General features: G+C 41.9%; 2 protein-coding genes across 7 annotated transcripts in view; one reads left to right on the top strand and one right to left on the bottom strand.

Moving 5' to 3' along the window:
* LOC309696607 (forkhead box protein J3-like) overlaps positions 1–3,814 on the bottom strand; it is a 68,782-nt gene extending 64,968 nt beyond the window's left edge. For 2 of the 6 annotated variants that reach the window (XM_082517888.1, XM_082517890.1), the window contains exons 1-2: positions 3,446–3,814; positions 2,366–2,401 (exon numbers count right to left, since the gene is read on the bottom strand). The gene's annotated coding sequence lies outside the window, so the exon portion shown is untranslated. The remainder of the gene's footprint in view (positions 1–2,365; positions 2,402–3,445) is intronic. The other 4 variants (XM_082517892.1, XM_082517889.1, XM_082517887.1 and 1 more) reach the window with 4 other exon arrangements.
* A 3,477-nt stretch (positions 3,815–7,291) lies between these two features.
* rimkla (ribosomal modification protein rimK-like family member A) lies at positions 7,292–22,746 on the top strand. Its single transcript, XM_082518425.1, has 5 exons — positions 7,292–8,129; positions 15,675–15,905; positions 19,166–19,252; positions 21,059–21,262; positions 21,923–22,746. The coding sequence occupies exons 1-5, from the start codon at positions 7,967–7,969 to the stop codon at positions 22,441–22,443; spliced, it is 1,206 nt and encodes a 401-aa protein (XP_082374551.1). The 5' UTR covers positions 7,292–7,966; the 3' UTR covers positions 22,444–22,746.
* Positions 22,747–24,648: the final 1,902 nt, after the last annotated feature.

The raw sequence follows: 24,648 nt of genomic DNA, 5'->3' as shown, positions 1-24,648 counted from the left end.
TTCGAGCAAGGCAGCTAAATTACAACCCCTCTAGCGGAAGTGTCCACGATAAAGAGTGGAAGATGGCTCTCAGGGATCAATCTGTGTAACAGAGGAGCGTGGGTGTCTGTGTTTGCTAAAAGCATATTGTTACTTATTAAGTTCTTCATTAAGCAAACAGATTTTTCCAGGGTTAAACACCGACCGTCTTTAACAGCACATGTGTAATAAGGCGAGCACACAGTGTGTCTGCTTACAGGCGTCAATGCTGCTGTAAATTCAGGCAAAATATTTTTCCACAGCATGTCAAAGAGATTGGATTTTACTTATGAGCTGCAAAAAAAAGAGAAAAAAAAAGACTGAAATAATGCGTGCTAACACTGATCATGCTGGGTTTAATCAATAAAGCAAAACTCTATATGAGCACCGCCCAGGCACCAGGATGCTGGGATTGATTCTACACCAATCTGCAAGAACAATAAAACCACCTGCCTCATGCGTAAAGTTGCCGCTTGTCCCGACACAGCGTTTCCCACAGATTCTATTTGTGGCAGTAGCAGCGGGGCTTTTCTTTTTCTGTTAATGCATTATTAATTAATAGCGCATATAAGGTGCCTCTCCGCAAACACTTTAATTGCCGCTTTCTGACAAATAAATATCGAAGCAGTATATTTAACTGCCTCTCCAGAGAGCGTTTCATCCCACTGACAGACTCCCAACTCTTCTGACTCCAGCTGTCGATCGTAGTTCTTGTTCTGCTTTGCAGTTCTCCGCCTGCAGCAGACTCTGGCTGGTGTGGCTCTCCAGCTCGCAGCAGAACAAGGAGAACCATCGGCTGCGGTCTAAGATGGTGGAGTCGGAGTAGATCTGACCGCAGGACAAACTTACTAGAGAAGCTGAATGATATCGAAGATGCCGCAACAGCGACATCATCACCCTGATGGTAAGGGGAAAAAATGAAATGGGAAGAACTGGTTAGCAGTGACTGAACTGTTGAAATCAGAGCAGTGAGTACATCACAGATGGTGGTTTTCGGTGGAATGGATGAAAAGATTCAAATAAAAATGTTAAGATGAGACAAGATTCAACTTAACAGCCCACTTTGGACACGGAATCTCTTGAGCTGCCCTGTAATGTCTCGCAGCCGGATGTGGGGCCTCTCCATGATTTGCTCCCCAACATCCCGCTCACCCTTGATGGGACTGGGACCTCCATTTGGGATTGGGTTGTGCTCTGGGCCGACTGTGCTGCTGGGAGAAGCGCTTGCTGTCAGGGAGAGTCATCACTGTGTCGCAGTGGTCGGTCTGAAGCAATGTTTAGGTGTGGGGTATGTGTCAAAGTAATGTCAACACCAGGAGTGCCAGGACTCAAGGTTTCCCAGCACAATACTGCACTGCGATGAGTGTTATTCACTTTTTTCTGTCAGCAGCTTTAATGCTGAGGATGTGTGTATGTGTACTGTAATTTTTCTTTCTTTCTTTTTTTAATTCAACAGGGTGACGCAAAAAGACCAAGTGTAGGTTTCTTAAGAGATATAAACTGCTTAACAAAGCCCACTTTTGTCGCAAATTTGTGGGAAGTTCTGCGTCTCAAACTCCATCACGTTTTAATTGGGAGGCAAATCATTCTTGGCAGACACTGAGAAGAAAGCCTGGCTGCTCAACACGTCTTGTGAAGTCACGCAAAAAGAATATATTACAAGTCATAATGAATATGCAGACAGACAACATCAAAATTTTGACAGGCAGATACGATTTGAAAACTGGCATATGGAGTTCATCTTTATCAAAGAGACTGAAACGCCTGTAGTGCATCCACAAATAGCCCGTTAATTCAACTTTCAAAAAGTCATTACTACACTCGGTTCTTGGCATTGCATTTGCTGACATTGACGATAATTACAACGACCTTTCTGATGATAAAACAAAAATCAGTAAAACATTATGAAGGGTTCCTTCTCGCCACGTTTCATGAGATTCTGCATAACGTTTTAATGAGGCATTTAGGGGTCTATGAGTGATCTACTGAGAAAGTCTACAATGGCAATCAGCAGTGAGTGTGGCAGCTGTTCAGCAATTAAAAAGCCAAATTACCCTCAATCAACACCATTTACAAGCACAAGTAAATCTCAGAGCAAATAATGATGAGAGAAATCTGTTCAGACAGCTCTCATCTTGATAGGAATTAGAGACGCATCCAAATCAGGAGCAGGGCTTTCTCTCTCTAACGCTTCCTCAGTCTGTCACACGAGCACGCGCGCACACACACAAACCCCAACTCCCCTTGTCTGAATATTTTTGGCGAGATGAAGTTGTATAGTACTGGCTAGCTAAAGATACTGCAGCATAATGTAAGACAAAGAGTCCTGTCGGTATTAGACGGTTACCTTTGATGTTAAAGCTATGGTGTCTTCATGGGCAGCCTATAGAAAAGAAATCCACAGTGAATGAGCAAAACTGGACCATCACCAAACTCAGCTCGCTGGAAAACTAAAGAAAAGTCATCTGCATGCATGGCTCAAGGGCAGCTGTGTCTGCATCAGCTAAACTGTTAATATCTTCAAGTAGCTCAAATCATTTATTTTAAAGTATTCAGTAAATTCATACTCTCCCTCTCAATATATATAAAGTATATATCAGGGTTAGGTCTTTTTTTTTTTTAAGTCTTAATACAATATACATTAAATATCCTTAATACATTCTCTTAAACTTGACACGGAGAGGCTCTGAAATCCACGACCGAACAAAGACATCAGCATCTACAAACACTGACAGACAGCTTCTTACTGACACACTGCCAGTGTTCATATAATCTAAACTTTTATAAAATACCTCACGCTGTTAAACAATGCCAATTACAAGGAAAAAGGCTCATTTTTCCTTACCCTACTTTTTCCTTCCATTGTTATGTGAGCTAGAAGATTAATGTGTTTTGTTAATGCATAGCTGATTCGCTATTATATATATTTATATATCAAACATAAAGCAATTGAACTGCTTTATGGATAGACAACTGCATCACTGTGGAGCTCAGCTTTCTGTAAGCCTCTGCTGCGAGGCTTCATGCTTCCCCTGTTATCACTTCAAAAGTCTTTTATTTTAAATCTCTGACCGGCACTGTCCTCCGCGTATTGCGCGTCCCGTACAATTCACTGCTTGGATAATTGTTCCATTAAGCACCACTTTCCTAACAGTCTTGTAAGCAGACAGCCTGGCTGTGCCGACGGTAGCATCGAGATAATAACTTAGGGAAGTTGACTTTATCCAGCAGACGTGGTATAACGGCACAATGCAACGCTTGCATGCATTCATATTGTCACAGACAGCGAACTTGTCATGGCCTGCCGTTAAGTAGAAAACAAAAACAAAACAAAAACCGCTGGCTTTGAGCACCACCGCTGTGCGATCATTTGTCACAAATCCTAATGAGCAACATATTCAAACATTCTTGTGAACGGACTACTCACCGTCGCACGCGAATACGAGAACCGGCTCAATTTGTGCACTCTGCTTCAAGCAGCTCCAGACGCTGTTCTGCACTTGAAAATCCCCTTCGAAGACAGACACACACATAAAAAAAAAAGCTCCTGTGGTGCCTTTGCGCTGTCACTCTGGCTGCGTGCGCACGGCGCTCTGCAGGCGTCAAACTGACCGCTGCTGTGGTCAGTCGACAAGTCAAGACTGGAGGACTCGACCCGCTATTCGCATTTGCGCTCATCAACGCAAAGATCCCGGGTCTCAGTGCTCCGCTCGGCTGCTAAACCACCGGAACTACTTCCAACGCCAGCCGGAGCACGTTGAAGATAAATTCATGCACCACAATAGGAAAAAAAAAAGAAATCAGATCTATTTAACTAGTTCCCGGTTTTAATATTAATGAGATTCCGCCAGGACATGCCTACCACTGCTATGACTAAAATAAACGCCTAACATATAATTAGAATAGACATATGATTTTAAAAATAGAAGCCCACTGTGCCGTGTATATTTGTTAAATGAGCCTGTTATTGTGGGATACAGTTCTTATCGTTAATACAGGAGCACGCCAGTGACTTTGACGCTTGCATTCCGGTTGGATACAACTAAAGAAAGAGGCTGCCCGCACCTTCCACACGCCAAAAAACTCCAAATTATCTTAGACAAGCAAACATGCTTCAGTATGTTTCCCTGTCTACTTTGTGGCAGTGCAGGAGCTAGATAATTGCATTTAGTGGCGCTTCAGATCACGCTGTTCTGCTCCAGAAACAAATTTGGGGCTTTGTGGTCATGTCTTATCTGTGATAGGTATTCCCCAGTTTAGACTGGATGCCGATAATTTGTTGAGTATGAGAAAGGCTTGCATGCAGGCACAGCGCACCCACCTGGAGAGGACAACAGTTAAAGCAATTTGTTGAAACGGAATCTTTTATACCTATATATACATAATTATATGTTTGCCATCTTTTCATTCAAATTTCAGTTTCCTGCTGCTATGTCGTTGTGTTACGCGTATATAAGTGCAGATACACAGCGATTACAAGTTACACAAATGATTTTCTACCAGCATCCCAACATGTTTGTTTGAGACATTGCCCATCAGCTGTGCGGTCACATATATGTCTGTGAAGGTTCTCAGTCATCCAGGTCATCGTAGTCACATATACCTCACTTCTGAGACTCAAAACACCAGCCAGGCTTCTTTATCACTGTGAACAACGGCTTTATCTGTTACAGTACATCATGGTATTTTCCATCAACTGTACACTCTTGCTCCCTTATGGACACTGCGAGAGTGATCAGCGCCGGGCTTATAAACGACTCACTGCTGCACTCCTCTGGATGATGGGGCTGATTGCAATGGTTGATGGGATATTTTGTCAGAGCCTGGGCACTGTGAAGGAGCGGCTGTACACTGTTGCCCTTTTACTCCGTATATCTGGATGATAGACAGACAAATAGATAGATAGATAGATAGATAGATAGATAGATAGATAGATAGATAGATAGATAGATAGATAGATAGATAGATAGATAGATAGATAGATAGATAGATAGATAGATAGATAGATAAATTAATCGAATGTAATGTGTTAATCTACCACCAGAGGGCTCTCTATCCTAAGACAATGCGCTGCAATAGTTAAATAAAATAGATGTATTTATTTTTCTTGAAATATATATATATATGTGTGTGTGTGTGTGTGTGTGTGTGTGTGTGTGTGTTCCTAAGTGTATTCATTTCATTAGCTGTGCCTAAACGGCGAGCAGACCAACCGCGTGGACATGACCTGTGTATAATGTGAAGTTCACGTATCCTTCTCGCTTACTTTAATCCATTGAAACATCTCTCTTGGTGTGTCCCTTACTTCAGATTTCATCCCAGATATATTTCATTTATTTATTTGCATTAACAAATGAAACCAGATTTCACAGTAAATCTGCTGCGGTTAATGGTATGACAGTTAAGGTTGGATGCTGGTAGGGAATACGTCTGTTGCTGACTGCGCATGGGATGTGTCTGCCACGCTGCCTTCCGCCTACTTTGTGACGATAGGGCAGCACGACTGGCTCTACCCGGTTTGATCCTGTTGGCTCGCCGTTATTGTGCGCTGTGCTCGGGGGAGGCTGAAAAGGAGATGAGGGGGGGGGGAAGACCGTGCCACTTCTTTCTTTCAGGATTAATGTCTGTTTCTGCCTTATTAATATGGTTGAATCATGTGGAATTCATTTATATAAAACATTCTACTAAGAGGGGTAGAAATTTTGTGTAAAACCACTTCCTTGCCCCAAATTCTCGAGGTAAGCTAATATATATGTGTAAGCACACAGGTGGATAATCAATTTATGTGGAATAATAAGTTTAAATTTGGTTACGTGGCATAACGGGGAATTTATTAACAATTATAAAATGGTGTGAAGTTTTTCTATTGTTGAACCCTGATTTTTGTGTCACTGGTGTGTGACGTAACCGGTGCGTGAGGGGTTCTCGCGAGAGCAAGCCTACATCGGTTCAGCTGAGGAGGAGAGCTCATGCTGCTTCATCTGTTGGTGAAACTTTGACATGTGGCCAAGAAAGGACGCTGAACTGACGCTGTTAGCGTTCCTGGTTATCTTTAATATTCACGCGTTTATGTGACGTGCAAAGAGATTTAGAGCGTTTGTCGAGAGCCATGTGCCCTCATAGAAACTGACGAGGAAACACGGATGTTAACCTTTGACGACCTTTGGTTATCATATGTTTTGGGTTTCCTAGTATTAAACAGCTTGATTCTCTGAATGACTGACCAGACGATTACTCAAAGTCTAACTGGATGTGCTCTGTTTCTTTAAACTCATCACACGTCGTTATGTAACAAACAGTAAGGAAAGGAACGTGCTCCAAAATGCTGAGAAGATCATGCACAGCTTTATTCCCACAGAGCCTCGATCACGTCATGGCATCAGTGTTCCAGCTGTTTGCCACCGCGAAAAGAGGGTGGTGGTGGGGGGGGGGGGGGGGGGGGGGGGAAACTATATATTGATGTATTGACACGCCACTGTGTTCTTATAAAGATCATGATTGCATTTTTTTTTTATATATTCACTGTTACAAGGTAAAAAGTATGCCAAATTATCTGTCCGAGGTTACTGGTTACAGTTTGTCCGTGTGTATAAGTAATTCTCACTGAATTATCATCATATTTAAGTTTGTTTTGTTTTTAATTTGGGGACTTCTCGAACCCTTTTTGTAAACCCCCCCTTTCTGTGTTTTATTTAAATGGATGTCGGGAATAATGACATCATCGGAATCTGTAGGGACTATTGAATAAAAAGTAATGCCTATGAAGGCTGTTTGTTTGTGTTTCTTTGTATTATCCAGTCGCTCCAGGAATATTACTACTAATAATAATACAGTCACGAACAGCACAAGCACAAAGAGCTGTGAGGGAGAGAAGGAGAAGTGGGTCATTCGCATAATTTCGCTCTCCTGTCACGCCGAGGTGTTCTTCCGCTTCTCAGCTGTTGGTGCTCCCTGAGCAGCGTTGGTAAACAATAGCGACTCTTTAATACTATTTGTCTGTCAAAAAGGAGTCTTTAGAAATCTTCCGAGTGTGGGATAAAAGAAAGGGAAGGTGAGAATGTAGTAGCTTGTGATGACCTTGTTTCATTTCCTGCCACTTCAGCTTAGAGACAGCGCTGTCGGCATTCGCCAGACCCCCTCGCCGGTCTGGTCTGAACCGGTTCGGAAAGTGCGCGGTCTCGTGCGCTCTGCAGACGTCTCTTGCTGAACTGCGGAGCGCGCGATCCCTCCAGGCTCGGCCCCCCTAGTCTTCCCTCATTGGTTGGCATTATAGCGGCTCGCCTACATCTTCCGCGTGCTTTTTGGGCAGTGATACAATTCGCGAGCTGCGATTGGTTACATCCTCTCGAAACCTTTGTTTTGGGGCAGGCCCCGATAACCGTGCACGGGCATGCGGATAAGTGGAGTTGTAAACGAAGCGTGTGCACTTTTCAGCACCAATACCTCGTGGATAGCAGCCAAACCTATAGAAAAAAATAGTTGTTCGGGTTAGTTTATTGTAAAAAAGCAGACAGCTTTGCTGTTTGCAGCACTAAACAGCCGCTGTGAACGCGGGGATTTTTTTTTGCTAGCAGCTCTGACCCGGCTAACGGAAATACAAAGCGCCAAAGCTCGTGCTTTGTTTGCCCTGGTGGCAAGAGCTGCATCCCCACATTTTTGCGGGTAAAACCGTCGTTCTCTCTTCGCGCTGTCGAATTAGCTCGGTGTGGGCTCAACAAACTGCACCAGCGAAAGACTAAATGGCAGGAAGTGAAAGAAAACAAAGGTGATAAAGAAGACTATTTGTCCAAGTCGGTTCGGTCCAAACAGCGGTTGTAGCCGCCGAGGTCTCCATTGTGTGACCATCTCCGCCTGACCCTCGAATCCCGCGCTGCCACCGGTCACCTACTGCCTCCACGCCCACAGCTGTTGTATTTTCAAACGGATTTCTTTTTCAAACAACGTGAAAATGTGTTCTCGAGTTTGGTTCTTGACCGACCGGCGCATCAGCCAGGAGTATCCACAAGTCCAGATCCTTCGGGCGCTGAAGGAGCACTGCGCCGACGAGGACGTAGAATTCCGCTACCTCCTCATGGATCAAATCGTGCTGACGATCTGCGAGGGCCAGCTAGGCAAGTACCACACAATCGATGCGCAGTCGTAAAACGACATACAGTTTGGTTTTCTTGTTTTATTTGAGATCCGTATAGATGGTAGACTTTAATTGTTTGGAGGGGGTTGTACACAGCTTGAATACAGAGCGAGGGGTTGGCTCGGTCTGCCTGTTTGCAAGGAAGCGAAGTGTAAGCATGGCCGTGACCGCCTAACCTACTTTTCCAGCTAGACTGCCTCCAGAAGGGGAAGGATGACGCTTGATTTAATTTCGCTGAATTCGCTGCAATCCCGGCAATTGCAAATTATCTGAATTACCCGGGCAATAAAAGCTAAAAGAAAAATGTGTTTAAATACCACAGAGACCTAGTTATTAGATAAGAGGAATTCATCATTGAGCTGTTGTAATTTTGCTACAGATTGCGTCTCTTGATAGCTCAGGCTGTAGGTTCTGTGTTATTATTTATTTTATTTTTTTATTTTATGTATATAAACACTGAATCATTTAAAATAGTTAAAATTGACTCCCCGAGTAATAGTTAACAATAAGAAAAAGAATAGGACATTCACACTAAATGCAGGTAAATGACAAGCAAATCTTTATGGCGCCCATATCGGGATTTTTTGTTATTACCTAATACTGAAACGGTGAGGGTGAAAACTGCCACCAAATATAAACATGCATCAACTTGTTCTGGCATTTCAGGGTTTTCTGTACATATTACAATATTTATACAACCAACGTGATCACCTATTTTTAACTTTTTTTCTTCTTTTATTTTCATTTTGAGCTGCTTTGTCCGAAACACATGTGATTCTGAGTGTCATGTAAGGATAACATTTCATAGAAATGACTAGGGAGGCCTCAATAAAGTGATGGCAACAGCAGGAGCTCCTAACAAACAGACCAACAGGGAATTTGTCAGGCTGGTGTGAAGTGGGGATATGTCACAAGATGAGAGGAGATGTGTGAAGGTCTCGATTAACACACAGATGTTAATTGAGACTATGTTAAAAACATATAATTTTAGGCTGACATTAGTGCCTGCTGAAAAATGGCAATGGTTAAGAATGTGGGTAGTGTGTCCCTTACTGCGCTGTTACATTAAACCGCTGTATTGTACGGCTCAGTCAAGCCAGGCTTTACACTTTAAATAGGATTTTACATGCAAACAGATGGGCATTTAAGTGGCAGGCATTACATTTAAGAAATTACAAATAATCACACATGTTATAGCACAGCCCACGGAATAATTACCAAGATAAATATAGCCTGGAGCTAACAATTTTCGACATATATACTCTGTACCCTGCACATTTTTAAATGCAGGTGGACAGCTGTCCAACTGTATAGCTTAACAAGCCTCACATGAGCAAGGCAGTTAACATGGCTTGTAGTTCCTAATCTGCCTAAAGTAAATGTCTTCTGAGCCTTGGTTTGACATCACAGATTAACAGCCAGTGAACAGATTGGTTGTGCTGTGGGATTTCTACACAGGAAGCCTCAGGATACATGGCCAGATGCTTGGATCCTGTAGTGCATTTTTTCTTTATGCACCTGGCAATAAATGCAGTTTTGTTGTTTGTTTGTTTGTTTTTTAAGATATGGATTAACACTCACTGGATTACAGATTCTCTGAAGTTGCAACACAAAATTCAAACTGTAATTGCTAACATATCTGTATCTATAGCTTGTTTTTTGTATCCTTCCAGGCCGAATGGGCTGTCATTTGTGTTAGCATAACACAGCAGTAGGGCAGGGCGATATGGCAAAAAATATTTATCACGATATATATTTGATATATATATATATATATATTCGATATATATTGCGATAACGATATAACTGACGATATAATTTCTGCGAGACAAAATACAACTCCACAACTTTACTAGTGCAAAAAAACCCATCCATTTATTTTCACTTAAACAAGCAGCTGTATTTTTATGTGCATTAAAGCTATATAAACATTTAACAGTGCAAATGCAAATTCCTTGCTGAAAGTTTAAGCAAAAGGCATTTCCAGTAGAAATGGGCTGACATATCCTGAGCATAACCATGTATAATATCCACTGAAGTTAAAAAGAGATGCTTTGCTACATTAAACTGCAGTGTGCCAAATAAAAAAAGTCAAATATGTATTTTTAGGACCATAAGGTGCACGGGATTATAAGGCAACAAAGCAGTCAGATAAATCAAACTTTTTTCAACTCATTCTTCTTTCTTCCTCCACTTCTGTATCATTGATTCGTTAATGCTGTATTCTGTCACAGCTGCTCTATTCCCATGTTGTTGCAGTATATTAATCACTAACCTTCTATTGTGGATGGATTATCTCAGTTGTTCTCCTGACTGAAGTTTGGTCCGTTTACAGCATCCTGCCATGCGATTGCAGTTGTCTGTAAGCATCAGGAACCTTCACGGAGTGGAAAAGTGTTAGCGTTCATCCTCCAGCTTCACTGTTTATGTTATGCTAACACAGCTGTGTCGCTAGCGATCACGTAGCACATCATTAAATACTAGCTAGCCCAACTTCAGTAACCCTACAAACGTCACTGCTGTTTAGTTTCCTGTCCTCATTTATGTTGGAAGTGATAGCAGAGCTGTACGTTTGATTTTTTCAGAAATCTCTCAGTCAGAACATGCTATATCATGCTTAGGTAACTAGCGAAACTAGCGAGCTAACTTACGCTAACTTCCTGCTAACTTCTAACTTCGTTAAATGTAATAAATTCTGTTTTCATGGATGCCTGGATGTTAAACATCATAGTTACACCTGGTAAAGCAGCAACGCTGATCGTTTTATTAAAGATGGAAGAATTTAGACAGTTTTTAACTCTCAGTGATGTTCGTTTGACTTCGGGACCTTAAAGGACAGATTTTAGGACCCAGATTACTCCCAGATTTACGAGCATCTTAGTCCGACAAATATGGCGGCCTGCGTGCATGTTCTACAAAAAATGTGCTTTGTTGTGTATCTGACGGACAAACACCAAACCAGTTAGGTTGCACCATTTTTACAAACTAATTCTGGTTCATCCGTTTCACTCAACAATCTGCTTTCCCCATTCTCCGTTACTGCCGTGCTTTTTTGGGACTGCGCATGCACGTTTTACCCATATTCTATCGCGATATTTCATTTTCTTATCGTGGACTAGCATTGTACCGGTATTACCGTGAACGGTATAATATGGCCCAGCCCTACACAGCAGTGCCATAGGCAAATGTGGAACAAACGCTTAAGGATATACAGCTACATTTGCAGTTAGAGCAAAGCAGTTGGTCTTGTTTCTACACTGGAAACACAAGTGATATTTCACTGCAAGTGTAATTAGTACTACGTGTTCCTCCATTTCTGTGTGTTGTTTTGATCAAATTTACATTTGCGCAAAATGTATGTGCAGTTTACATTGAACATATTAGTACATCCTACTCCAAATCCAGTGAAGTTATTTCAGCAAAATTTGTATGACAGAAAACATTTGAGAAACAAAAGTCCCTCATATCACAACTCATCCAGGGATGAGCTTTGACCTGTGAGGAGGCATAAACCATTTCTTCTTTTAGCTTAGGTCATAATAATGTCAAAATCATAAAACTGATAACACCTTTACATGTAGAAGTTTTAAAGGTTTTCTTGCTTCATTTCTGCGTCATTTTTCTTTTTTTGTTTTTAGGTCAGGTTCAGCTCCACGTTCCACACTAAAGTTAATGAGTTCAGTGTGTCCCTAGGAGGAGCTATCAGTGGAGCCACCCCAACATACACGTCATTATATTTTAATGAGGAATGGTGGCCCCTCACAGCTAAACCCAGCATTTAGCAAACTGGAGGCATTTCACATCTTGTGATTGAAAAAATTAAAGATAGACTGGATCCGTGATCCATGCCAGTGGGCACACTTTTACTGAGATGAAAAATGCAACACTTCCATGTCAGTGAAGCTGGAACATTAAGGCAGGTTCGGTATCTTAATTTACCAACTGAGAGCAAGAGCAACAACAGACACTAGGGTTTGGATAGAATTTTTGTGTGGCTGTTTATGAAGCACAGACTCTACATTTTATGGGAAAAGAGTCCTTTTGATGAACAGTATTGCTGTTTACTTGATATGCATCACAGAGTGGTTGTTAATTATTGCACATTTGATAAAAGAAGTGAGTTCATGCACTAAATAAGGGCTATGTGATGGCTCTTTATCACAGAAATGCTGCATATCTCTGGTGCTTACCTCATAGAATCTCAGTGCAAAAATGAACAGTTACACTTTATCAGTGTTTAGCAAATGTTGCATTTTCAGATAATAAAAACAGTGCATAAACATTTTTGTTGTGTTGCATGATTGCATATGTTTTCCTCCAGGAAAATGGCTTGTTTGTCAATTAGCCAACAGGATCTCATTTGCAGGTTTTTGCATGTGGCCTGGAAAGGGTTAATTTGCATTTTATTAGGTTTGACAAAAAGGCTCACAGTTTTTTCCATGGCAACACATGGCAACATCTTTATATCACATGCTAGAGTTAAGATATTTAGTTATGGCTTGTTGTGTAACTCACACCCTAAAAACTACCTGAAAACGTTATTCCTCGAATGGTAGAGACTAGTATGGCTTAGCTTTTCTTTTTATATATGGTCATTCTGCAAATCGGCAGTTGTCTGTGTAATTTGCATGGTTGCAGTAGCCAAAGAGAAAACTGTCTGCTCTATGATTACTGGGTTTTTTTTACCCTTCCAATTTCATTCTTTCTGATCCTGATAGATGTTGATGAACAAAGCCAAAAACAATGAAATGGTGGTGAGGCATTACCACCACCTCTGATTTTTGTCTGACATACAACATGACTGACATGCCACCAAAGACAGTCATTGCATGCCATGCAGAAGAAGCAGTGCCTAGAGCAGGGGTGGGGAACTCCAGTGTCCTGCAGGTTTTAGATATCACCCTGGGTCAATACACATGAATCAAATGATTAGTTCATTACCAGACCTCTGGAGAACATCAAGAGATGTTGAGGAGGTAATTTAGCCATTTAAATTAGCTGTGTTAGATCAAGGATACATCTAAAACCTGCAGGATACCGGCCCTTGAGGCCTGGAGATCCCCACCCCTGTCCTAGAGCAACAAAGAGCCAGATCTAAACTGCTCTAGTTTTATCAGCACATCCGAATGGCAATGAAGGAGAAATTGAAAAGATAGCTCTTATATAGATAGTATAGAATAGATATGGCATAATTCGTGTGAGAATTTCTCAGTAGCAGATTTCATGTTTTTGCTGACAAGTTGTTTGGCCTTGTCTTTGTCAAAATGTAAGTCACATGATTCATCTTGTCTGCCTCAAGTGCTGCACAATCCAAATGTTGCAGTGGACCTACACTAAATGTTCTTGTCTGATCTGTGCTTTTGATAAAAGATCTGCAAATAGACACAAAGAATGGTTGCCCCAAAACCAGACCACAAGAAACTGTTGTCTCAGTGGGCTAACGCAAGAGGATGCACAGACTGCATTCCGGACAAACAGCCAAACACTTTCACAGCATTTGTAAGCCTGCTTTGTGATGTTGCAGTGGCATGCATAGAATGCTTGTTAGCTTTGTCCTGCGGACTGAAAATGTTATATATAATGTTATTGTTTTTTTAAAATTGTTTTTTGTATTACAATCATCTTGAACAAATTGAGTCTTTGCTCCTCCTCAACCTGTCCTTACTTGTCTGTAGTGACAAAGAGGTGGTGCAAACAGAAACATCTGAAAGCTTGAAGTGCTGACATACATATACATATATCACAAAAACCCATGCTGTAATTTTTGTACACCAGGACTTCGGATAGTTTTTGCAGTGGTCACATGACAGTCAGTGCGGCGCGCGCAAGCAATTGCACAGATGAATAGGAATGATTCATCCGGGTGCCTCGCCGGTCTCTGTTTGGTCCCCCTGGAGATGGAGACGAGCACTGTGGATACTGTCTGTCGAAAACCATGAGACCACATCCCCTGATGTTTCTCACTGTAACACCACTCACATTGCACTCAGTGGCTGCACAATAAGAGCAGTGTGTCTTAAGCGCTAAATAGGGCTGGAGCGATAGTGAATCCTCCTGCTTTAACACTGAGACTGTGAGGAGGAGGAGGAGGAGGAGGAAAGGGAGGGGTGGGGTTCTTTTCATGGCTTCATACTCCTTTTTTAATGCGCCACATTTTCTCTTTCCCCTTGTTCCCTTTCTCTGTGTTTGCTAGAACATACCTAGCCCTTTCATACCAGCTGCATTTCTCGTTTCACTTCTTTTTACCCGTCTGCGGACAAAATGACCCTAAAGGAGTGTATGTAAGATGTGCATTGTGCAGGCGGGTTGCATGCTAATAGCTAGGTGTCGGTTGTTATTATGCATGCAGCAGCTTCTTTTGACCTCTGATGATCTTAGCCAGGGTCATTACCACTATTGTGAGCCTAAGATGGCTGAAATTCACATCATGGTTGAGGCTAAGTGCTGGGCTAGTGTTCAGTGTGTCTCCTCGCTTCTTTTTTGTACTTGAAGTTCCTGCTATAGCACAAAGGTACACATTTGTCATAGTTCAGTGTTCTGTCCATTTGCAATTGAGCCTAAAAAATCTGACAGCCTGGCTATGCTTCAGAAGGCTAATGAATGTTGAAATTAGCCGGATTTGTAGCATTTATAGAAAAAATTATGAAGTCTGTCTAACACCAGCTTTATTGTCCCCATCACAACGTGCAAGCCTTTTCATTTATTTCTCCCCTGTTTTTTATGTCTTATGATTTCAGAGCTGAATTGAAATGACCCATTCAGAAGCGTTCACTTAGCCTATTGTAGTTACTTAGCTCTCATTTGCATAATAAAAGTGATGTCAAGTTAATGAAAACCAGTGTCATTTTGACTTTCAGCAGGACAGAGCACCACACATTTAAGATCTTAGATATGTTAGATTTATCAGGCTGTTTTTAAGCACAGTTTTCTTATGTTTGATTAAATTTAAGATTATTACCCTTGAGCTTTCTTTTGCGAGCCCACTGCCCTACATAGGGACAAAATAGTATAAAGTGTCAGTATGTCAGTGACGATACCTGTCACTCACTCTAGGAGGAAGAAGTGTAAATGTAACTGTAAATGTGCATGGGCAAGAAGTACATATTTATATCAGTAGGTACTGCAGGTTTAAATGGCTTAAATTTACCAGCATTGGAGGTGGCTGGCCTGGTCACATGGCCCGGCCTCGTTAGATTTGTGTGATGACTAAAGGAAAAGTGTCATCAAACACTTAGATGATGGATGGAGTCTTACTGAGAACTTTCACATTGTTTCTAGGGTTGCATATGACTTTCAGAAAGAATTTGGAGCTATTAACAGTGACACATTCATTTGTTGTCTTGAAAATAGAAAAAACAGGCCAGATGTCGGCTGCTGGTTCTGGTTCCATGAGTTTCAGAAACATTTGTACAGCAACTCAGAACAATAATCTGAAGAACTTCATATATGTATGAGGTTGTTGACCAACAATCAAATAAATGAATTAAATTTAACAAATCACAGGAGTGTTTTTCCACCGTTACAGGACTGCGAGCAGAGCAGGAATTGGTGACATCTTACCCACAAGTGGTGATGGTGCGAGTACCCACGCCCTGGGTTCAGTCAGATAGTGACATCACTGTGCTCCGCCACCTGGAGAAGATGGGTTGCCGGCTGATCAACAGGCCCCAGGCCATACTCAACTGTGTCAACAAGTTTTGGACGTTTCAAGAACTAGCTGGGCATGGGGTGCCTCTTCCTGACACCTTCTCTTACGGTAAATCAGTACTTGACTGTCCTTAAGCTATTTTCACACATGAACATCACATAGACTTTGTAGCAAACATGTTAAAAACTAGCTAAGAAGCGCTCCAGTGCAGTGTGATTAGGTCACACTTACACCTTTGTTTTCAGCTCTAGAAATTTTGTTCATTCATTCAGCGTGTGTGAAAATGGCTTAAGTAAAACATGAATACATGTGCAGCGAACCCCACTTTATTGTTTGTGGAAGTACTTACATATATATAATGCAGGGACTCTATGTACACACTGCATATAAGACAAATGCAGAATTAAACACAGATAACCAGGTGAGGTGTCGGTCACAGTGATCATCACTGTTTGCCCGGTGATGTTAAAACCGGGTGAAACTGAAATTTAATGGAAAACAAAACCGATACTGTCTGAGTAAACGCAAATGCACACACATAGGTAGTAAAACTGCATCATCTACAGTCAAATCGGCATTTGTTCAAGCAGCAGTGATGTCATTATCAGGTGTGTTTTACATTTAAATCACATAATTTGCATCACAGGCTTCTGTCCACATACATGTGGAGCAGTCAGACATATATGGGTGAATCCACATAGTTGTCCTTCAAACCTTTTGATTGTTTTAATACTCACAACATCTGTGAAAACAGTGTTTAAACTAGTGCTAAGAAACACAGGATAGCCAAACAAAAACAACAGGCTGCTGTTTTAGACGTCGTTCTTGTTGATTTTCTCGGACAAATCAACGGCAGACGAAAAGGTGTATATACAGTGGGGCAAAAAAGTATTTAGTCAGCCACCGATTGTGCAAGTTCCCCCACTTAAAATGATGACAGATGTCAGTAATTTGCACCAGAGGTACACTTCAACTGTGAGAGACAGAATGTGAAAAAAAATCCATGAATTCACATGGTAGGATTTGTAAAGAATTTATTCGTAAATCAGGGTGGAAAATAAGTATTTGGTCACCTCAAACAAGGAAAATCTCTGGCTCTCACAGACCTGTAACATCTTCTGTAAGAAGCTTTTCTGTCCCCCACTCGTTACCTGTATGAATGGCACCTGTTTGAACTCATCATCTGTATAAAAGACACCTGTCCACAGCCTCAAACAGTCAGACTCCAAACTCCGCCATGGCCAAGACCAAAGAGCTTTCGAAGGACACCAGGAAAAGTATTGTAGACCTGCACCAGACTGGGAAGAGTGAATCTACAATAGGCAAGCAGCTTGGTGTGAAAAAATCAATTGTGGGAGCAATCATCAGAAAATGGAAGACATACAAGACCACTGATAATCTCCCTCGATCTGGGGCTCCACGCAAGATCTCATCCCGTGGGGTCAAAATGATCATGAGAACGGTGAGCAAAGATCCCAGAACCACACGGGGGGACCTGGTGAATGACCTGCAGAGAGCTGGGACCAAAGTAACAAAGGTCACCATCAGTAACACACTACAACGGCAGGGAATCAAATCCCGCAGTGCCAGACGTGTTCCGCTGCTGAAGCCAGTGCATGTCCAGGCCTGTCTGAAGTTTGCCAGAGAGCACATGGATGATACAGCAGAGGATTGGGAGAATGTCATGTGGTCAGATGAAACCAAAGTAGAACTTCTTGGTATAAACTCAACTCGTCGTGTTTGGAGGAAGAAGAATACTGAGTTGCATCCCAAGAACACCATACCTACTGTGAAGCATGGGGGTGGAAACATCATGCTATGGGGCTGTTTTTCTGCCAAGGGGACAGGACGACTGATCCGTGTTAAGGACAGAATGAATGGGGCCATGTATCGTGAGATTTTGAGCCAAAACCTCCTTCCATCAGTGAGAACTTTGAAGATGAAACGAGGCTGGGTCTTCCAACATGACAATGATCCAAAACACACCGCCCGGGCAACAAAGGAGTGGCTCCGTAAGAAGCATTTGAAAGTCCTGGAGTGGCCTAGCCAGTCTCCAGACCTCAACCCCATAGGAAATCTGTGGCGGGAGTTGAAAGTCCGTGTTGCTCGGCGACAGCCCCAAAACATCACTGCTCTCGAGAAGATCTGCATGGAGGAATGGGCCAAAATACCAGCTACTGTGTGTGCAAACCTGGTAAAGACCTATAGTAAACGTTTGACCTCTGTTATTGCCAACAAAGGTTATGTTACAAAGTATTGAGTTGTATTTTTGTTATTGACCAAATACTTATTTTCCACCCTGATTTACCAATAAATTCTTTACAAATCCTACCATGTGGATTCATGGATTTTTTTTTCACATTCTGTCTCTCACAGTTGAAGTGTACCTCTGGTGCAAATTACTGACCTCTGTCATCATTTTAGGTGGGGGAACTTGCACAATCGGTGGCTGACTAAATACTTTTTTGCCCCACTGTATATATATATTTCTCCGTGGTTTGCAAGAAAATTCACCGTGAGAGCAGAAAAAAGGACACAGACTGAGTGAGAGAGAAAGGAAAAAAGAAAGAAAGCGGAGGGAGTGTTTGGCCTACATTCCATCCGTTTCTCTGCACAGTAGGCCAGGCGATGCATGCAGAGCAGCTGGAGAGCTTATGTAACACCCCCCCCTCCCCCAACCGTACTCACACGCACACACCCCACCTAACACTCCCCTTCTGATTTTTCAAAATAAAAGACATAAATTCCCCTCACTCCTTTTCTCTTCTATCTCAGCAGCTTATGATCAGAACAACATTTGGTGTCCAGTCTCTCCTACTCTGAACTTTGTCTTCTTTCACCCCTTGTCATTGAAAGCACATATGAAGCAGTGCATCGGAAAAAAGCCACGTGACAGAGTAGTTCACATCTGCTCAGTTCATTGAATGGAGCATAGAGACACAGGAAAAGCAATGAAGACTATATTATTAAAAAGATTTCTACATTTATTTTTTTTTAAAAAATGTATTTTTAACACATTTTAATCACCTCTCACGCCAGAGCACAGAAAGCTTAAGCACATCTGTTGCTACAGGCTGCTGTTATAAATCAGTGTCAGATACGGTCAGCTGCTTCACATTAATGCCTCCTTCACTGACTCCTCTGTTCCACTCTTATGAATCAAGCAGCAAATAAACGGACAGCACTCCTACAGCCTCGCTGTTTTGAGTCATTTCTGTTTCCATAGCAACATGCTACATTCGTTCTCCTGCCCTGCAAAGTTGGCTGTAACGTGTGAACCATGCTATCAAACCAAGGACAGCATTTTAATATATTCTACATGTGTCCTCCGTTTGTGTATGTGTGTGCGTGCATGGAAAATTTCCTAGGTGGGCACGACAACTTCCGGAAGATGATTGACGAGGCTGAGCCACTGGGCTACCCGGTGGTAGTGAAGAATGCACGTGGCCACAGAGGTAAAACAATCACCCAGTACTTCCTGTCATCCATTCTGATCACAACGCCATAACTCAAAATCTGTACACTGCAACTCCCTCATGGGAGCTCAGTCCACTCTTATATGAAATTCTCTGGCAGACTGTTAAATGATTAGCACTGCGGTGCCGCATCAAACACAAAACAGAAGCTCTTAATGCTTGCAGTGTGGTCATCTGGTCACTTATTTTAGTTTATGGTTAACAAGTTGATCTCAGTTTCCTCTTTTAGACTGAATACACAAGAGGCTTGTGTGGGAAGGTTTGAAGCTTTGGCATTAATGTTGTGCTTCCAAGAGATCAGCCCCGGTCTGAACCATTAGCCCTTTCCTATTCATAGTTATTGACAGTCGCTGCTATTGTGTGAAGGAATAACAATGGTCTTTGCTGGCCCAGGCTGCCATCACAGCACATTGTTTAGGAAAGCAGTCACTGGTCAACCACTAACTTGACCCTTTTTATGGCGTTAGGCGTCTGGAGGGCTGTTTTTACTCTCTCTGTGGTTGACCATTGACACGAATGAATTCCACTTTGCCCTTCCCTCTCAAGAGCACACATAAAGGAAATACTTTTTAAAAATATTATGAATCACTGGTATTAATAATAACTTTATTTGTATAGCGCTTTTCAAAACACAGAGTTTGCTTCACGGTTTGAATAAAAGCCACAGACTAAAGATGAGTATACACATTCTGACATATAGACACATAATCAACCATAGGGTCACACATTCATTCCAGCATGCACACTGCTATAGACCTGGGGAAAAAACTCCCAAAAATAATGAGGAAAAGATAAATTTTCTCTTAATCTATAAAAAGGAATTGTCAGTAGTCATTTAAGACTACTGACAAGGAGACCCTGATCTGATGATTTGAGAAGTTGGCTGCAGTGACAAGGTCTTAGTAGCTCTTCTATACAAGCAGGGGCCTGTCCAAGTAGGGCTTTATAGGTTAATAATAGGATTGTAAAGTGGATTTAGTGTTTCACTGGGAGCCAGTGAAGGTAAACAAAAATACGTGTGATATGAGAGCAACAGCTAGTTTTTGTTAGCAGCCTTGCTTGGTGCAATCTGCAGCAACTGGAGGTGGGTTATGAAGGACTGAGAGATGCATGTGAAAAGTGAGCTGCAATGTCAAAGTCAGGAGAAAAATGAATGAGCTTAAAGATTCAAAATCCTGGTGTTGGTCAAAGATGACACCAAGGGTCTCAGCAGATGTTTTGGTGTTACTGGCAAGTGGCCTGATGTACTGACTGACCTTCTCAGTATTTTCTCAGATACGTAATGGTCACATGTCTAAAGGAGTCACAAGACCGTTATTGATGTTGTGTTTTTATTGCGTGGTGTGCACAGACACACAGCAACCACATGATTTTTCCCTCAGCAGAGGTCAGAGGTCTTGAAAATAAGAAGACAGTGCAAAGCAGTGCTAATTAAGAGAGGCAACTTCTATCCTGTGTGAGAAGCAGTTCTGTGGCTGCTCAGAGGAGTATCCTGTCATTTGTATGACATGAACTGGCATGAGACTTGGTCAGCAGAAGCAGCTACTTGTTAGCCAAGCTTTTTAGGTTTTCCACCCTCAGCTAGCACACCACAAATGACAGACCCAGCAAGCAAATTCTTTTAGTGTGGTAATATCAACACAGCTATATGTCTTCAGGCCGCCATGACATAGATCTGTTTAGATTGGACAGACTAGTAAAATATAAACCTTAAAAACTAGCCCTTCCTTCCTTCCTTCCTTCCTTCCTTCCTTCCTTCTTTAATCTTGTGTCCCCTTTGCTTAGGCAAGGCTGTGTTCCTGGCACGGGACAAACACCACCTGACGGACCTTTGCCACGTGATCCGCCACGATACCCCCTACCTATTTCAGGAGTACATCAAGGAGTCGCACGGCCGTGATGTGCGGGTTGTCCTAGTGGGTGGCCGTATCATCGGCTCCATGCTGCGTTGCTCCACTGATGGTCGCATGCAGAGCAACTGCTCCTTGGGTAGGCAGACATTAAATTACTGAATTATTTCCACGGTCATGGTAAAACTCTCCTCATGTTTGAAAGTCATGTGGTTAAGTGGTATCACTGTTTGAGAACAAGAGCTCTTCTATTTATTATTTACATTTAGATATGGCGTAATTTTTAAAGATCATTTTTATCTTTTAGGTTCCCAATGGAAAAATTATCTTTAAAAAAATATGAACTTAGTGATAAGTAAAGTGTACGCGAGTAGAAATGCTTCAGAACTTAACTTTGGGAAAGAGTGCGAAATCAACAGGCTTGTCCTGAATCAACCCTGGAGCGTTCCAGCTGAGGAGACTGATCTTCACTGTCAGGGGATGAATGTTTTAGTTTAGCTGAGGCTGTAATATACTGTGACATATTTAGGACATCAGTCATCACAGTCTTCTGCATTCCTGTAGCAAAACTCTTTGACACTTCTAGGGTGAATTTGATGTGGTATTTAATTGTGAAATTAAATATTGAAAAAAACCAGAAAACATTAAAGGATCCTAAGTTGTCCCCACGTCATTTTTTTATATAATTGCTCTTGATTTATAAAAGATCAGTTGCTTTTTGACTATCATGAAGTCTCGTGAAAGAATTGTAAATTGTGGTTCGTACTAATAAGCCTGATGTTCCTTCTTGAATTGTCAGGTGGTGTAGGCATGATGTGCCCCCTGAGTGAGGAGGGCAAGCAGCTGGCCATCAAGGTGTCTAACATCCTGGGCATGGATGTGTGCGGCATTGACCTCCTGCAGCTCAACGATGGCTCGTTTGTGGTTTGCGAGGCCAACGCAAATGTGGGCTTCATTGCTTTCGACCAGGCCTGTGGCATGGACGTAGCAGGCATTGTTGCTGACTATGTCCTGTCAATGCTCCCAAACCGCCTCACTCGCAAGATGTCTCTGCTGTCCGTCGTGTCAAGCACCAGCGAGACCAGCAGCGAGCCCGAAGTGTGCAACGTGCCTTCTGGCGGTGGCTCGCTGCCTGAAGCAGTCTGCAACATGAGCGTGGGGTCAACTTCCAGCGAGAGCGACCCAGAGCTGGCCGAGCCCTCCCAGTCATCACCTTGCCAGTCCACAGCCCCCAGCCTGCCTGATCTCCCAGACCTAGCTGATCCAGCCTACAACTTCAACACCCTCCTTGCCAATGAGATCAAGTTATTGACTGAGTGAGCCCAAACATCTTCATGCTCTCACACAAACCCCACAAATGCATTTCAAACACACACACGCACACTAATGGCATCAACATTCCTTTTAAAATTTCATATCAGTCCAAAAACCATGAAAACAGAAAAGCAAAGAAAAAACTAAAACTTAGCCCTTTTCAGACATGCAATATGTAAAACTGCTGGCTTCATCAGTCCGTTAAAGTGATGGCACCCTGTCATTTAGACATTACGTAACCACTCCTCACGGCTTCATTCAGACAGAGCCATGGTGTGTTAGATATTTTTGCCATAGAGAAGTACAAAAGGCCTGCCATTTTCTTCTGATCATTTAGTTCTTTTCAATGTTATCACTAACAGCAGGTGAGTGTGTGGTGCCAAAAACGAGAGCTCTCTTCTGCTGCTCCGGATTGGAAATTGCAAAATGAATCGTAGAACAATATTTTAATATTTATGGAAATTAGATTTTTACAATTTTTTTTGCCCAATGGGGCATTTGCTAGAAGGTTGAGCAAGTCATAAAGATGTAAAGCTACGAGGGCTGAGCTTGTCCGGTTACAGTTGAGGTTTTTATGTCAAAGTGACGAGGGTGCTCATTCACACTTGAAGGTGACACATTCATTTGCTATCAGATTAATGGAAAGAAGTGCATATCTAAAAGGGGCTGTCCTGACACATCCATGGACACAAACACTAAGACATCTCGTGCTTACACAGAAACGGAGAAAACAAACCAACAAAAAGAGATCTGAGGCTGCTCCCCTGACTCTCCTCTCTTTGCATCTCTATTCCCAAAACCAGAAACCCCACGATCTAAACTTAAATTGCAGCATGAGGTTAGACTGGGATACAGAAATTAGTGCCAAACTGGCCTTTATGAGTTCCTGCATGGTGTTTGTGGATGGGTGAAAGCATACACCTGCCATGTTTTTAATCATCATATTATAATAACATTATTTTACATATAGTCTCTGTTGTCATATAAAAGGTTTTCTGCTGAGACTGCTGTCAGGTTTGGTGAATTGGAGGTGACATGAAGTGCTTTCAAGTAGTAGGGATGCTAGGCGCACTACTCTGTCAGTTCCAGTGCAGTGACGTAGTGCTCAAACTGAGGACACCGGAGAGGACCCGCAACCATCCTGCACTAACAGGAGCTGTAAAAGATTCATGTCAACAAGCATCAGATGTGTTTGGGTGGCAAAACTGGAATATAAAAATGAACTAACTGCTCAAATTTTAATTTGACATTCCTACATAGTATCTTTGTTTAGCCTTACCAGCAGTAGCAGTCTGCTGCTGCTAGGCCACTAAATGCCTAGCACTTTTATTATTTTCTCTCTCTCTCTTGTTAAGGTGACATATTTAGGAAAGGTTAGACAGAGTGTGAAAGCTGCATCTACACCTGCAAACAAAATATACCTCAAATAAGTGACTTCTCACTGCCATAGGATAACAGATATTCAGACATACAATACATATCAGCCAGGATCCTTGTGGTTTCAAATGGCCCCTGACATGCTTTATGTTTTTTTTTTTCTTTTTATCTTTTATGTAAATATTTAGATAGTCAATTAACTTTACCATATATTTACACCCAGACAGATTAGACTGGAATAGCTGAAACAACAGTGATATTTTTAACAAGTTGTGGGGTAACTCTTGTGTATAGACTTTCAATATTAAAAGGCAGAGAGTGAAATTTGGTGCTAAACTTTCTGGATTTGGTTAGATGAGCCTTCTCAGCCATATTATATGTAGAACTAAGCATCCTAACCCACAAAATAATGTTGGCATAATGTACAAAAAAAAGAACCCTATATTTTTAAAGTCTTCGTAAGTATAATTTAGCTTTTTTTCCTTTCCTGGGAGAAGAAAAGAAAGGAAATCCAGGGATTAGAGCAGCTAAGACCTTTGTGTTTACTTTTTTTTTTGTTCCTTTGAATTTACCTCCTGTATGCCTCCTTAAATGAATAAGGCTGTGCTGCGGAACTATTCACTAAGATTTAATTTACAGGTATGATCAAAAGCACAAAAATGAACCCCAAAATTGTTTCACTTGGTGACGGTCATGTTGTTAGGCTTGTATAACGCTTTGTGCCGAACACAACTCAGGGAAGCAGCCTGGATCTCAGCCCTGACCCCCAAAAAGGCATGACACATCCATCCAAGCTAGAGACATGTCTAAAACATAACACATACCTACAAGCAG

Source organism: Aulonocara stuartgranti, assembly GCF_965226115.1.
Source record: "Aulonocara stuartgranti genome assembly, chromosome: 20".
NCBI lineage: Eukaryota > Metazoa > Chordata > Actinopteri > Cichliformes > Cichlidae > Aulonocara > Aulonocara stuartgranti.
Note: the sequence above shows the minus strand (reverse complement) of the source record. Positions and strands in the feature narration are given on the sequence as shown.